This window comes from Melitaea cinxia, chromosome 25 (assembly GCF_905220565.1).
Source record: "Melitaea cinxia chromosome 25, ilMelCinx1.1, whole genome shotgun sequence".
Taxonomy (NCBI): Eukaryota; Metazoa; Arthropoda; class Insecta; order Lepidoptera; family Nymphalidae; genus Melitaea; species Melitaea cinxia.
Genome location: NC_059418.1, coordinates 1,568,795 through 1,586,034, shown reverse-complemented (window position 1 = coordinate 1,586,034; position 17,240 = coordinate 1,568,795). Strand labels below are relative to the sequence as shown.

Below are 17,240 nucleotides of genomic sequence, written 5' to 3'. Positions count from 1 at the left end.
TATTGGGTTCGGCCGTTAGAAATAGACTCAGATCAGTCGCTCGACCGATCCGCATATTGTATGAGAGCGAGCGGTCTGTGTTGGTAAACAAATCCGAAACAACACGACCGATAACATTTGTAATTTTTTAAATTAAAAATGGTTTAAAAGAAGTATACAGTAATAATGTCATTAAAAATACTTACATATGAAAAGTAACGCCATCTTTTAGTCAATTAGACGGGGCAGATCTCTTTTTGCAGCAAAAAAAAAACAGAACAATTCGGCATTTTTTGCAGGACGTTGATTCAATCGCACAACTAGATTTAGTCTAGTGATCAGTGCGGCTGCAACTAGTTTTATTGTACACGTATAACCATGGCCTTATACCTTGACAGAGGTAAACGCCTGTGCATGGCTATTCCCCTCCGTGTTACTCTATGCTGATGGCCCATCAGAAAACCTCTAAAATTTCGTGCTTAGTACATTTTTAAACAAACTTACGATATTTTGGTAAATTTTAAAGATGTGCTTATTTTTATTTATTATACATATATTACCTAGGTGTATTAATTTTTATATACTACAATCTGTTTTTGTTATCTGTAATAACTTTATGAAATGTATATAAAAATAGGTTGACCGTGGGTTAAGCTGTTAAAGTTTGCGTTATTAGAAAATGAATAATAATGTTTTTAATGATTCATTTGCATTTCCGAATTTGTGATGAATAATTTCCGTAGTGTCTGTTCTATGTACTTACTTCGCTATTTGGCGATATCTATTTATTGTATACCTGCACGTGCTAAAACTAAGACGAAACGTATGAATTCAAGATAGATTTCGACACCTCAATTATTATAATTGAGTTGCATGGTATTTGATCAATAAATATAATATAGTACATATATTCCAAGATATAGCGTGGCAATGCATCGCCACGGCCTGTATCTCCACGCCAAAAATCAGGTTTACCCTCCCCTATAGATGTTTCATATTATACGAATTAGATCCGTTGATAAAGGACTCCCAATAATAGTTTTTTCTCACAAAAGAAGGAACTTAAAAAAAAAAAGGGGAAAATTGGGACCGGGTCTACTAGTATCGGGACTTCCCAATTTCCTACATGAGCTATTAGAACCTTGTTAAAGATATTGGCGAAATTTATACCTTCTTATTCTAATGACATTGAACCTGTGGTAACTTTTTATTGCCTGAAAGCACGTATAAAACGACATTTTCTAAAACTGAACCCTAGCTAGATCGATTTATCGACACCGAAATTCCCTGCAAACTGTATTTCATGAAAATCGTTTAGTCGTTTCTTTGTTTCAGATAATTCATATCTACAATAATGCGATTCGTGTATTCGTGTATATATATGAATAAGAATTGCTCATTTAAGGGGTTTGGCGTAGTTAGACTTTTAAAAAATCATTTTGTTGTCATAAGGTGTACGTCATTAAATGTTGCGCATTTAAGCTCAACTCATCAATCGTAGTATTATTTTTATGTAAAAATTGTATTGTAGCACCTATTGTTTGTCCAAATGAAATAAATAAATGAAAAAAAATCGATGAAAAAGGATGACTCATTATCCCGTTGCGCTTATTGTCCTGTTACGCTAATTGTACGCTTGCACCGCATTTATCTCTCTTCCACTTGATTGGCCCATGCTTCCAAGGAGATGTTTTGTAATATCGTTGTCACGTCAAACTATCGTCCGTAAACCAACTTTACAGACAACCAATTTTTTTTTTTTTATAAAGTATAATATCTTAAGAATATTCTCTGAAAATTAGAAGTAAATCCGACAAATACTAAATAATTATATTTTATATAAAATATTATAATAAGCCTCGATGAAAAAAGTTATGAATGAAGAAAAACAAGCAATAGCCGAAAACTACTGAAATACTGTAAAAAACTTCGAATGCGTTTTATAAGATTTCAAATGTGTTTTTCTCAAAACTATGTTTTTTGAACCACCGTAGCTCGAAAACCACTCGGTAGATTTTTAATTAAATGTATACTATATAATATGTTGTATTTATACTATATATGCGTATAATCATATAATAATATTATTGAAATTTAATGAAATTTATATATTGCCTGATCGAAGGATTTTTTTATTTTGATTTGTTTTTATAAACAATTAACTGTTAGTTTTTTCCCGAAAATCTGGACAATATTTTCCTAAGGCCGCCATTGTTGTAAATAAAAAAAAGCTTCGAACAGACACTAGATTATCAATTAATATAACTATTTTTTTTTTTCGGATTGATTTTAGATGAACTTCCAAGGATAGTCACCGAAAGGAGCTTCGGTTGGAACTGGATCGACACAAACAGCCATTATTTTAAAATTATTAGTATTTTTTTTAAACTTCTGTCAAGTCAAGTTAAACCTTTATTTAATTTATTAAAATAAAATAATTTACTGGCTGAGAAAAATGTATTTAAAATTATCATTTTTTTATGTCTGACTGTGATTACACCTAACCCCTTAAAGGTTCATAAACTATTAGATAAATCACGTGTCAATTAAGATCTTTTTTTATTATAACCTCTGAAAAGCAAAATGTATGGCTTCAAAATAAAATAAAATTTTCGAAATTCAAATCGATTTTAGTTTTAAAATTTAAACTACTCGATTTCAACCGTGTCATGATATCAGCCGTTCTAAAGGGGCCTACTCAAAGCACTGCCTGCAGGGCCCTGCTTGCAGTGCCACTGCCGATCGTATTGTATGTATGCATGCAGGGCCGATATTTTAATTGTTCACCCTGTCGCAGGGCCGCAGTGTCGTTCTGCCAGCCCGACACACGATCTCCCCACTCCGTAAACTGCAATCAGGGACATGTGTAGCTCGGTCGGGCCGATTTAGACCACCATTTTGTTTACGTCGGTACATTGCGACGTTTGTCTACTCTATTTGACCTGGGGTTTGTCTTGTCAGTGGTTGTCATTTAGCAATTAATCAGTTAGTTGGTGGTTAGTTGGTTTGGTTTTATTATATTATTTGTTTGGCTCTGTTTTCTTCAAGAAAAATGAGCCAGCGAGAAAAAGACGTGTGGAGGGACGTAATCTAATTGTATAGGGATTTGCCATGTCTTTGGAAAACTAACCACGATCATTATCATAACAAAGATATGCGGTCGCAGGCTATGTGACTTTTACATGAAAAATATAAAACTTTTTTACACCAGTGCTTCCTTTTTTTCTTTTGAACGCTACAAGTACTCAATACAGTCAAACCCAATGCTATTTTTTGGTGTTTGAATAATGTAGGAGCCATTTATAAAAACTGACGAATTTAGGCAAGGACAAAGAGAACACAAGTGAACACGACAACGTATGCCGCGTAAATGATTTGCAGTGCTTTGTGGAGCAACATCCTCTGCGGCAGTAACTGCAAGCAGGCCCTGCAGGCAGTGCTTTGAGTAGGCCCCTTAAAAGTGTCACATCCCCTTTACCTTTATATACTCTTTGGTCAGCCCCTTTGCTCTGACCACACTGTAATTGGTTGAAATGGGGATTAACCATTGATCACAACTCTCAATGTTTATCTTTTGTTGTACCAAAACAATAAGTCGTTTAAAGTTTGCTGACTTAACTTATTTTATACTTAGTACACGTGTCGAGAGCTAGATACTTCAACGCAACATTTTAGAGATAGAGCTGCAAATTTAGTTTATATCCCAACTAAACTTTAAAAGTTTACAGTTTGTTTGTGGTGATTTCGACTTCGAGGTATGTTATGAAAACGCAATTATCATACTTTTTAATTATTAGATACTATTATCTATCGTATATCAACCTATGTAACGTCTGAGACACAAACTTTTCGTTAAGATAATCTTTTGCTTATCTTTCACTTGAAGTACGTGCCTACTTATAAAAAAAAATGTTTGAAACAATTCTGACTTAAGAGAATCTTTAACCGACTTCTAAAAAAGAGGAAGTCCTCAATTCGATTTTTATTTTATTTTTTTAATGTATGTTTCGTCAGAACCTCTGACTAGGTGGACCGATTTCGATGATTTTTTTTTAAACGGAAGGTGGTACGTGTCATGTGGCCCATTTTAAATGTAATTGACATCTAACAAGTACTCTTCGAGCTATATCTAATAATGCATATTTATATAACTATTTTGCGTCTACTTACGTTGTATTACTTGTCGATTCAACTGAAGCAGGGTTTTTGTTTTTGTTTGCAAGCATACTCAATCTTAAGTCACGCTCTAGCGTTTTTCTTTACACATGTAATCAATACTTCTTTTCATAGATCACATGCATTATACCTACTACTTACATTTACATTATATTGCAGGAAATATCAAAATTCCCTTAGTAATCTTTAAAATTAATTTTAAAACATATCCTATGTCACTCAATGAGTACAGAGCATTCTATTGTTAATATAATTTTCAAACTTGGTTCAAAAATTTTTATGCATCCATTAACAAACCAAACAAATATATAATTATTCATAATTTCCTTTAAATAGTATTAATAAAATTATGCTTTAATCTTTAATATATGGAAAATTTATTTTATAATCAATTAAATATGTCTTCTTTTAAATTAAAAATTAAATAAGTCTTAGTACTTATAGTAAAAAGGAAAATAATTTGAATATTATGTACAATCGAGGAGTGTAATTTATGGATAGGTTAGGGTTATATTTTTTTTTGTATAACGAAACTGTCGTTAAACGTTGTACTTTTTAAGTTAGTTAAGTTAGGATTTTTTTTTTTTGTTAAACGACGTTGTACTTCTTAAGTTAGATAGGTTAGGGTTAAATTACACTCCTCGATTGTACATAATTACCAATAATTTAAGGGACAATTACAAATTATATATAAAGTTAGCTATGAGACGTGATGTACTAAGTTTTGAATATTTGTTAACGCCCTCTTCTATACTTACAATTAGAAATATGTACATAATTAATTGTACTTTTACTTATAACTAACTATGATACTTAAAAAGCTTGAATATTAAATTAAAATTTATTAAAATTAACATTTCCAAACTTTATAAAATAATTTAAAATAGTATATAACTATGTTTTAACATACACACACACGATCAGCTGTGCCCAAAGCAACCTAATGCTCATATTTTAGGTAAGAGATGAGATATACATTTATTAATTTGTATGGAATAATACATTTATATGATCTATATATCTTCTTATATATAAAAATGAATCGTAAAATGTGTTGGTAAGCGTATAACTCAACAACGTTTGGACCAATTTTACCAATTCTTTTTTGAAAATGTTCATTGAAAAATTCGAATAATTTCCATTAAAACCCTAAAAACAGCCCTTTTCTTTTTCCCATACAAACTTTTTCTAACTAAAGTGTAGAGTCAATTTGAACTTTATTGCTATTCCTTAAAGTTCATGTTCAACAATATTAATTTAATATTATTAGAGAGCATTTTACATAAGTTATTAATGATTAAATTGATCTTATTCGTAGACCGCATTTTAATTTAATTTACATACAGTAAAAATGCTATTAAGTAGCTATTTCACATTACCTATTATATTGTTGCGGGGGCGTTAACAATGGAAAATTACCGTTTTTAAACTATCGACTCCAAATTTGGTACGAATCTCCTATATGTTATGTAGAAATGATTGATGAGCGGATTTTAGGATAACTCATGCCCAATAAGGATTACAGGGAGTGGGCGTTAATAATGAAAATTTTAAATGTATGTAACTCCCGAAACTACTGAACCAATTTTTATCAAAGTTTTTAAGCATCTGTAGTTTGGTCCAACTTAGCAGATAGGGTAGTTTTTATTTCAACTGGACCCGATAGGTGACGCTGCTATTAGTATGTAACTCCGAAACTACTGAACCAATTTTTATCAAATTTTGTACGCATCTATAATTTTGTCCTTCTTGGGAGATAGGGTAGTTTTTATCTCAATCGGACCTGATAGGTGGCGCTGCTATCAGTATGTAACTCCGAAACTGAACCAATTTTTATCAAATTTTGTAAGCATCTGTAATTTTTGTTTGACTTGGAAGATATCGTATTTTTGGTAGGTGGCGCTGCTATCTGCATGTAGCTCTGAAACTACGGAATCAATTTTTATCAAATTTTGTAAGCATCTGTAATTTTGTATAACTTGGAAGATATGGTAGCTCTTCTCGATCGTAGATGATATTATAGATTTATATACACATATTGTGACAATAGTCACATCAACTGGCTGATGCAGTTGTATGAGTCATACAGGTGTTAGTCATGTTCTGGGCGTTTGTGTCTGTGCTGTGTGTTTCCAGAAACTCGATATAGGATTCCCATCGTTTTCGGCTCATCGGGTTTCTTGAGGGTGAAAATTTTATTTTTCATGTGAAAGGAAATTTTTGAGCTTATAGTTACGTATTTCAGCTGATCAAAGATAGTTTTTTGTTTAGGTTACAGAATGGAGTCGAAAAATGAAGGTTACGTGATATCACCGGACGCTGTGGATTTAAGTTTGCTACCAATATCACAGACAGACTGGGATGGTGGCGCTGTGCCGCTGTGGAGTAAGAGCAATTTGGATTCGAGAAAAAACGATTATTATGAATTCGTAATCAAATCTGATGACGCAAAAGAAGGTGAATTTGAATTCGCTATCAACTTCCTTTTTTTATCCCTGCAGAAAGGGGTGATTTACACGGGAATAAACTTGATATATATATTTATTTCGAAAGTATCATTAATATCGTTTCACTCAAGGAACATTATCTAGTTGAATTATAATCCTCTTTTTTGTGCTATTAATAATCAATTTATTAAAACACAGAAAGCCAGGGAAGCCACAAACGTGATGCTCATTAATGGCCGATATATATATAACGTGTTTTTACTCGGACGGAACGGGACGTGAAGTTGTGAAAATATCGTTTCATGGAAAATGTAAAGGTAAGCATATGAACGGATGCACGGACGGTACGGGAACGTGAAAGGATACAGAGGAAAAAATATTATCGGTGACGATGATTTTTCACGTCCCGTCCCGCTCGTGCCTCGTCCCGTCTCCGGAGAGCCTAAGTATGGAAGTGCGTTCATTTATCCAAATCGAAAATGGACGACGAATAACTGAGTGTGTACGAACATACCCAGCTTTATAGAAGTTTTCAAACGCAAAATATTTAGACCTTAAATATAAAAATAATCTGTGGCTGAAAATTGCGCTCGAGCCTAATAACAGTAAGATTTACTAAAGTGAACTTCAAATCATTGAAATTCATTTAAATCAGAGGTTCCCAAACTTTTTGTTTAGTAGACCCCTTACCATGTTTTTCAGTTTTGTGTAGACCCCGAACTTACCTGATACCGAACCTACCTATGACCGAATACTACTACGGGGTGGGGTAGATTGTTTTAAGAGAGATTGGGGGAGAGATTTTGGTACACATTTTATGGCTTCTCTAGAATGGGCTCCGTAGTAATTATATGGCTGATACTACACTACATAACTATTACAACGGTGTACTATTACAACGCTATGATGGTTAAATAACTTATAAGCACATATATTAAATTGTGCTGTATTTTATCTCTCAAAAGTAGTATTTACAATGTATATATACACAAAAAAAAAATTTCGTACCATAAAATTATAACCTATAATTTATTACATTTTATTCACCAGATATTTATTTTTAGTAAATTTCTAACTGTAGTGAAGTTAAGTGTTAAAAACTTAAAGGATTTTTACGCCCTTTAAGAAGCCTACCTGCCAAATTTCAAGCTTGTAGGTGTTATAGTTTCGGAGATTACACGATGAGTGAGTCAACCAACCATCCCACGTTTTAACCCCAAACGAGAGTTAATTTCTAAAGATACATTATTTTGACACCCTTTCACCGTCTATAAAGCTTACATTTTAAATTTTAAGTCTCTTACTTCAAAAACATAGGACTTTCATACAACTTCCAACCCCCCGTTTTACCCCCTTATGGGTCGAGTTACGTAAAATCCGTCCTTAGCGGATGTCTACGCTCTGTAATATATAGCAGATGTCTATCCTCTATAATATATATTTTTAAATTTGTACGATTTTATCGTGTTGTGTTCGCTTAAACCGAATATAAAAATCATAATATCAAAAATTTCTATCTAGCGAGTACATCGTTCCACAGCTTAATTGCTAGAGCACCGACACGGTCAGTCGGAGATGCAGGTTCGATCCCCGCTGGAACGGTCGATTTTTGATATGATATTAAAAAATGCTTAGATATTCGTAACATAACACAACTTACACAATTTTATAAACACATATAATATTTTTTAAGTAAATAGATAACTATCAGTGTATGTTGAGATCCCCATTCTTTTTTTTTAGATAATAGAATAGAGTCGAACAATGAAAGCTACGTGATATCACTGGACGCTGTGGATTTAAATTTGCTACCAATATCACAGACAGACAGGGACGGTGGAGCTGTGCCGCTGTGGAGTAAGAGCAATTTAGATTCGAGAAGAAACGAATATTATGAATTTGTAATCAAATCTTATGACTCAAAAGAAGGTGAGTTTGAAATAGCAATCGTCTTACTTTCATTCATCCCTGGAGAAAAGGGGGATTACCCGAGAATAAACTTGATGCCATAAATTGTTAATCCCCAAAGTATCGTTAATATCGGTTCACTAAAGGAACATCATCTAGGCGGATTCATAGTCCTCTTTTTTGTTCTATTAATAACCAATTTATGTAAATACCTACAGAAAGCAAGGGAAGCCACAAATGTGATGTTCATTTAGTCGCTTAGTCGAATAAGCGACTAAATGAACGCCGTTTCTATATCAATACAACGTCGCTTACCTATATGTTAAAGGAATATCGCAAAACTCCTTTGATTGTGAACCGATTGGGAACATTCGGAAAAAAAATCGCCCTCAAAGAATGACAAAAATTGGTTTTCGTGTCATTTATTTTTTTACTGGTGCGAAATTGTATTCAAATCATTTTCTTTTAAGTCTCGTTATTTGTTTCCAGTTATCGAGAACGTTACCTGTCATATCTGTGATATAAATGTGCCGAAAGGGTATTTAAACGAACATAAAAAAGGTTTCCGACACAAATTCAACAGAAAAGTAGCTGATACTGCGCTAAAAAGGCTCCAGTTATACGTGAACAAGAAAGATATCAATGAATGTAACGAAAAACTTTCTTCCAAATATTTTTGCACCGAATGCTCGATCGTAATCGACAGCGAGGATGAAAAGTCACACAAACAGACAACAGGACACAGAAATTCCCTTTTCTTGGAAAGATTCTTAAAGGATTTTCTAAATTTTTACACTACTGAAGATAATGAAATAACGAAAGATATAAAAACAGAAGTTGTAAAAGAAAGCCAAATTTTTGAACAAGATGTTGTTTGCGATGAACTAAATGTTACAGAAACTGTATTAGCAAATAGAAGAGAGATCATAAAGAAAGAAGATGCGGAAGAAACGAAAGACACTGAAAATTATAATACAATTTTAAATTCAGATGAACTAAATAATAACTTATGTCCATCGTCAGATTTACAAGACGAAGATGCTTTCTTAGAAGTAGTTGATGGTCCAAATATCAACAAGTTCAGAGTTACCGAAATGTGTTACGACGCTATTGTAGTAACTGGTGCTACATCCGAGTATTGTATGATCTGTAATCAAATGTTTGTGAGAGAAAACCGTTTGTTACACGTGGACAGCAAGCTTCATGGTCAAAATTTGCGTCAAAAATCGCTAGACAAGAACTGCGTTCGTAAGGTAAGGTTTTTATTAAATATATCACCTGACAGACGTTGCCATGCCTCGCAGACTGCCAAACGCGCAAAGATAAAAAACTGTTACGACTTATGAAATTTTACAACTTTGTACAAGTTTCACAATCTTTCATTCTGTAAGAACCTTTACGAACTACGAAATATTTTTTTTTTTTTTTTTTTTTTGATGTATTTTCTGCTTTATGGCAATCTGTTCGAAAACAATAAGCCACTCGTTTGGCTGGAACTACCCGATACTCTTATTGTTATCATCGAGAGCCAATTAATCGCTGAAAATTCCAGCAAACCCTCCTCTTGGCTCAGTCTACAAATCTTCGGGCGAGACTGGGAACGCCTTGTCTTTTCAGTCGACAGTACTGCAGTCCACCCTCTCCACTCAAAGCCCGTGCGAGTTCGTTTGCATGAGTTGCTAGTTTATCCTGGTATTTCAGGCTTGCCCGGATTATTTCCTCACGAACAGTGTTTATGCCTAGGTCAAGATACATGTATTTGTTGCTAATACATTGCGGTATACTGAACATGGTTCTTAGTGCTTTACTTTGGAATCTTTCCAGTATGTCGATGTTACTCCTGCTAGCAGTTCCCCACAATTGTATCCCATAAGTCCAGATAGGCTTTAAGGTTGCTTTATATACCAACATTTTGCTGGTGTTATTTAGTTGCGAGCTTCGTCCGATTAACCAGTGAAGATCACGAAGTTTCCCATCCAACTGTTTTCTTTTAGCCCAGATGTGCTTCCGCCATGTGAGCCTTCTATCCAGGTGCATTCCCAGGTACTTTGCATTATCTGTTTGAGGTATTTCTTTGTTGTTGAGCTTAACCGGAGGGCAAGTATCTCTCCTAAGAGTAAAGGTCACATGGGCAGATTTGGTTTCGTTTGCTTTGATTCTCCATTGTTTAAGCCATGTTTCTATTTTATTTAGATGACTTTGCAGAGTGTGTGATGCAGTTACTGGGTCGCTATGAGAAGACAGCAAGGCGGTATCATCAGCGTATGTCGCTGTAATGGTTCGATCATCTGTTGGAATATCTGCATTGAATACGAGGTACAGGATAGGTCCCAATATGCTACCTTGGGGGACACCCGAGTTGATTTCATAGAGCTCAGAGCTGTCATCATTACATTTTACCTGGAAGCTTCTCCTGTCGAGGTATGATTTTAGTATCTGAAGAAAACAGTGTGGTAGTGACTTTTTGATTTTGAATATAAGGCCCTCATGCCATACCTTGTCGAACGCTTGGCCAATGTCTAAGAACACTGCAGAACAGTATAATTTATTTTCTAAGCATCTACTAATGATGTCAACAATACGGTGAACTTGTTCGATTGTGCCATGACTTTCACGGAATCCGAATTGGTGCTGTGGTAGTACGGTACTTAAGTGTACTTTTATTCTGTTTAGAAGTATCCGTTCGAACAGTTTTCCAATGACTGGCAACAGGCTGATGGGTCTGTATGAGTTTGTTTGATCTAGAGGTTTACCAGGTTTGGGAATCATAATTACTTGGGCTATCTTCCACTGTCCAGGAAAGTGTTCGAATCTTAGGCAAGCATTAAATATGTGGACAAGTTTCATTACTGCCTTGTACGGAAACCTCTTCAGAAGTGTTGCATCTATATGATCATACCCGGGCGCCTTCCCTTCCTTCAGTTTTTTAATTTCTTGGAAGATCTCTTTAGGGCTGGTACTTTGCAATGGTAAGCATAGTTGATTTGGAGATTCAAGATAGTTTTTTATTTCTTCAGTACTACAGTAGCCCTCTGGGTGTGGATTAAATACATTGCTCAAGTATTCCGCAAATGTTGTCGCTTTCTCCAGGTCAGACCTAGCCCATCCTCCCTTATTGTTGTTGATGGCAGGTATGTGTGCTTTTGGGCGCTTCATGTTTTTGGTGACCTTCCACAGCGAATAGCCTGTGTCAGCTGTCGGGTCGAGGTTCGAAAGCATGTTTTGAATTTTGTCGTTTTCCACTCTGTTGATTAGTTTTTTAAGTTCATCGGAGAATTTATTAAATGCTGTTTTATCGTTCGGATAACCTGTGTTTTGCCAGACCTTTCTTAATTGTCGCCTCTTCTTGATTTTTTCCTTTATTTCTTTTGGATAGTTGTTATTTTTTGGTGGCTGACCATTTCGTTTAGTGGTCGCTAAGTTGGCTGCTCTATGTATTAGCATGTTGAGTTTCTCAATCTCGTCCTCTACACCCTCCACCGTCTCGATTTTTGTTTTAAGATTTATTTCTTGTTGTATTATTTCTCTATACTTTTCCCAGTTCGTGGTCTTATTGTTATATATTTTTGGGGAAGGCTCTATTAATTGAATTGTAGAATTAACATTCAGAATTACAGGAGTGTGGTCTGAGGTGAGATCGGTGCAGGGCTCTATTGTTATGTAGTTGCCATCCATGTTTTTCGTTATAAAAAAGTCAAGCATGTCAGGTATCTTATTTCTGTCAGTAGGCCAGTAAGTGGGTTCTCCTCCAGACCAGGAGTCCAGTTTCATGTCTTGTGTTGCTATGTGTAGTTGCCGTCCTCTTGTGGTAGTCAACCTGGAGCCCCAGTGCAGATGTTTTGCATTCCAGTCACCAGCACTTACAAATCTTGATCCAAGAGTAGAAAAGTAATCTTTGAAATCCTGAACTGAGATTGCATGCCTTGGGGGACAGTAGACAGCTGAGAAAACTATCTCGCTGTGTTTTTCTAAGACAACTATGGTTGTGGCCTGAATTTTTTCAGTGCGATATTCTTCCTTCAAATAGTGTTTGATATTGTTCTTAATGATAACTGCACTTCCTCCGTGGCTGTTTCCGGAGGGATGGTTTGTTGTATAGGTTTTATAATTATTAAAAACGATGTGAGACCTAGTTGTGAGCCTTGTTTCTGAGATTAGTGCTATGTCAATCTTCTCAATTTCGAGGAAAGTTTCTAATTCTTGACGTCTGTCCGTCAAGCCGTTGGCGTTCCAAGTAACCACTCGGAGATTCAGGATCATTTCTTTATAAGGCTGCTGACTAACTGGACCATGCGGTCCAACATTTTGTCCATCATTTTTTCCACTACTGTAATCATTGTATGTTGTAGTTTTTCCAGCATAGTCTCCATAATAGTACTGAGGTTATTGAAATCGTTGTTTGTCATGTTATTCAAATCATTATTTTTTTGTGCAGGTAGAGTTTGTGGTCCTGTTTTAGCAATTTCAGCATAGGTTTTGTTCGAATTCCTTTGTTGGAATTGAGATCGTGAAATGGAATTATCTATTTTGTTATTGTCGAGGTTGATTATTGGTTGTTTTTGTTTAGGTTTAGGAGCAGCTTTTAATATTCTTTCCCTATATTGCTTGTAGATTTTGCATCCTTTGTAACTGGCAGGGTGTTTTTCATTGCAATTTGCACAGGTAGCCTCCGTGTCAGGCTTTTTTATACATTTTGTTGTAGGATGTTCATTACCACATTTGACGCATCGATAAGGTCTGAAACATTGATTTTTTGTGTGGCCGAACCTCTGACATCTTTTACATTGTATAACTTCTTTTTTCTTATAAGGTGCTTCAAATTTAATTTTCATTTGGTTTAAATATTTGAGTTCAAATATTTCCTTATTGTTGTGCTGTGGCTCCAAGTCTACATAAAATATGGGAAGTGGTTCTTTTGTAGATCTATGTCTAATGTTGACTATTTGTCTTACTTTATGCCCAACATGTTCCAGTTCTCTAGTTATTTCTGCCGTATCCTCTGAAGCATGAAGTCCTCGCAGAACCACTCGGTAAGCTTTTTCACTTTTTAGCTGGTAGGTGTAGTGTGATATATTGTTGGCGATGAAATGTTCCCTAATAATTTTGTATGTTTGGATGTCTTTTGGCATGATTTTTATTATGTGTCCAGATCTAAGTGTGGACATAATATAGAGATCATTGTCTAGAATTTTGTTTAGTACTTCCTTAAGAGACGCGATGTTAATAACGCCTGTTACAAATATAGGCTCGGGTTTAGGAACATAAACTTTTTCTTGTTTGTTGGTTTCCTGAGCACCGATGGTTACATCATCAAGTATCTCAAAGCTGTTCCGAGTTGGTATAACAAATTCAGAAATATTCTTTTGTTTTTTGTTTGTGTTGTCCATTGGGCTGGTATCTTTCCTTTTTTTTGGTTTAGCAGGGATTTTATCTCTCTGCCACTCATTTTTGTTTGTATCTTCCTGGTCACTGGAGACTGATTGGCTTTCTATTGTCTGTTCAGTAGTTCCTGACTGTTTAACTACTGGCTTTCTGATTTCTGCAGGTATTGCACCGAGAGAGTTACTTCTTGTTCTTTCGAACATACTGAGATGAAATTGTTGTTGTACTAAATTGCGTGTTTTATCTGTGTTAGGGGTTTTTATATTTTGAGAGCTATCCATATGATTCCCACGAGTACGGACGAAAAGAGGTCTCTCACGAGGGTGACGCCTTTCCTGTGAGAGGGCTACATACAACGGTGTTCGCCAGGTTCTCCAATGTTGGCGCTAAAGACCTGCCTCCCGCAAGCCATGCATCCTATCGGCACGTGTCCCACCTTAGGATTGGGGTAACTTTTTATGGAGGTTGTCTACCTCTTGATCCGGGCGTTTAAGCCAAGACCCCCGCTTCTATGACAGAGTGACGGGGTGTGAAGGTCATTTCCTACCTTCAGCAGGTCAGGCTGGTTAGGCCGTCTGTTGTCGGGTTAATTTACCGTCGCCCGATGCTCGACGTTGACCCTTTTACGGCTGGTAGGGTCTCTTCTCTTCAGCCAACCCTCCTCCTTTCACATACGGGCTTGGGACCGTCAACGGCGGAGTTACGTTAGAGAACTACGAAATATTAATAAGATATTCATTGTTCACGCCCCGTTGGCGCAACGGTTACAGTCATGGATTGTACCTGTTGCGCTGGCGGTTGCGGGTTCGATCCCAAACACATGACAAACATTTGTATTGGCCGTACAGGTGTTTGCCGTGGTCTGGGTGTTTGTGCAATCCTTGTGTCTCCCCACCGTGCCTCGGAGAGCACGTTAACCCGTCGGTCCCGGTTGTTATCATGTACACCTGATAGCGATCGTTACTCGTAGTAGGGAATATATCCGCCAACCCGCATTGGAGTAGCCTGGTGGATTAAGCTCTGATCCTTCTCCTACATGGGGAAAGAGGCCTATGCCCAGTAGTGGGATACAGGCTGAAGCGATTCATTGTAATAATATTAGTTCAGACATCACTCATAGTTTAGACATGGAATACTCATAGTTAGATCACTCTGGTGTATTGGTGGGTGTACATTGTCGGCGGCGCATAAACACTGACGGTCGCGGGTTCGACTCCCACTCGGTGTAGATATTCGTGTTTATACAAATATTTATTTCTCTTCTTGTTGTTAGTCCTTGTGGGTCTCCCCACTGTGCCTCTGAGAGCATGTTAAGCCATCTGTCCCGGTTGTTATCATGTATCATGGAATATATCCGCTATATGCCTATGCCCAGCAGTGGGATATTACAAGATGAAGCTCATATACTCATAGTTTATTCTAATTTTGGTTTCAGATCAACAGCACCCATCACCACTGCGTACTGTGTAACGATTATATTACTGAATATGACTTACATGTGAACAGTACGGATCATCTAACAAACTTTCGAAACAAGATAATGTATAAACGTAGGAAAACAGTCCAAGATAATGATAACTGTAATGAAGATAAGAAATACGATAATTCCACAAAATGCAGCGACGTTAGAAACAGCGATGAAAATAAAAGTTCAACAGGCGCAAATAGGAACACGGCTCCAGTAAATAAAGGAACTAGAAACAGTCCTGTGCCGAGTACCAGCTCCTCCGTCGCCAAAAACAGTAATAAAACTGTGAAACTGAATCCAAATTCGTATTTATGTACGGTATGTCAAGTTGAAGTTCCAAATAATGTGAAAAACATCACAGCCCATAAAAAAGGTATATCACATAATCAAAAATTACGAGAAACTAAAGCTGGTAACAATACTAAAGTTGAAGCAAAAACAAATCTGCATTACCAAATGAAGAAAACTGAAAGATTAAATATTGTAACTTGTATTGTATGTAACGTAGACTTGATATACAATGATAGAAATATTTTTAAACACATTGAAGGAGAGAGTCATGAGAGTTATTATATTGAATTTTGCGCAAGAAATTTGTTAGTTCCCCGTGACAAATTGCTCTACTGTTACGCATGCGAAGTCATCCCTGGTCCCCGCAACGAGATTGCTCACTGCAGTGGCAGGAACCATAAGTTCAATTTAGAAAAGTTCGATCGAAGTAGGTAAAATATTTTACATAAGCCTTTTCTTCAAACAAGTTTTTTTTAAATCGGCAGGTTATCGGGGGATAACCATCGAAAATAACATTTGTAATGGACTATCTATTAAAATAGGAACAAATTTAAATAATTTTGTATATTACTAGCTGAACCCCAAACGTTGTTTTGCCATATTTGTTATTAACCCCCTTATACCTTAGGTATATGAAAAAAAGATGTTGACCGAATTCAAACCTACCCGATATGCAGATAAAATTTTATAAAAATTGGTCCAGTCGTTTCGGAGGAGTATTGTAACTAACATTGTGCCACGAGAATTATATATATATGAGAATTCCGCCTATATAGTGACTCATCACGATATCTCTGGCACCATAAGACGTAGAGACTTGAAATTTGGTAGGAATATTCCTTTCCCCGGGTCGAGGTCAGCTAAGAAAAGATTTTAAGAAATTCCACCGAGCGTTAACAATGGAAAATTTCCATTTTTAAACTATAGCTCCTATTGACTCCAAATTTGATGAAATCTCCTATATGTGATGTAGAAGTGATTGATGAACGGATTTTATGATAACTCATCCCCCATAAAGATTGCCGGGGTGGGAGTTATCAATGAATATTTTCAATTTCCGAGCTATAGCTACTAGATTCAAAATTTTGTATGAATTTTCTGTAAATGATGTAAATATAATTTAATAAAATCTATTAGACCGAATTTGAGGGAGTTTATTTATCGTTATGATGATAACTTTTTAATTATTTTTTCAATTAAATTTTGTCACAATATCCACCTAAGTTTAAATAAAATTTTGTTTATTTACGTTTTATAATAATTATTCACTTCAATGGATTCTGACATTCCTCTATAAGATGTATGTATTCTCGGTGATGGCGCTCGTCTTTTTTCTTCAATATAGTATTTATTGTATGGCACTATGTCAAAAAGTGTCGTATAGACTAGGGTTTCCAAGCTGTGTGGCTACTAGACTTGGGTAACTTATGAGTGAGTGACAAATGAAACATATCAAGTGAGCTAGTCTCTCTTGCGTTTCAATTATATCTCCAGCTCACTAGGCTTATGATTCACTTTCGAGAGACTGACGTACTGAGCGGAAGTAAACGAGACGGAGCCAGTGAGCCTCTTGATCGGATGATGGCGTT

The 17,240-nt window shown here is 35.8% G+C and overlaps 1 protein-coding gene across 1 annotated transcript; it reads left to right on the top strand.

Annotated features, from left to right (window-relative positions):
- Positions 1-8,410: 8,410 nt before the first annotated feature.
- LOC123665856 lies at positions 8,411-16,206 on the top strand (the record flags this gene model as incomplete). The annotated part of the gene is made up of 4 exons (XM_045600091.1): positions 8,411-8,531; positions 9,000-9,479; positions 9,534-9,763; positions 15,328-16,206. Coding segments are annotated over 4 exons (1,590 nt in total), but the record flags the coding sequence as incomplete, so codon positions are not given.
- Positions 16,207-17,240: the final 1,034 nt, after the last annotated feature.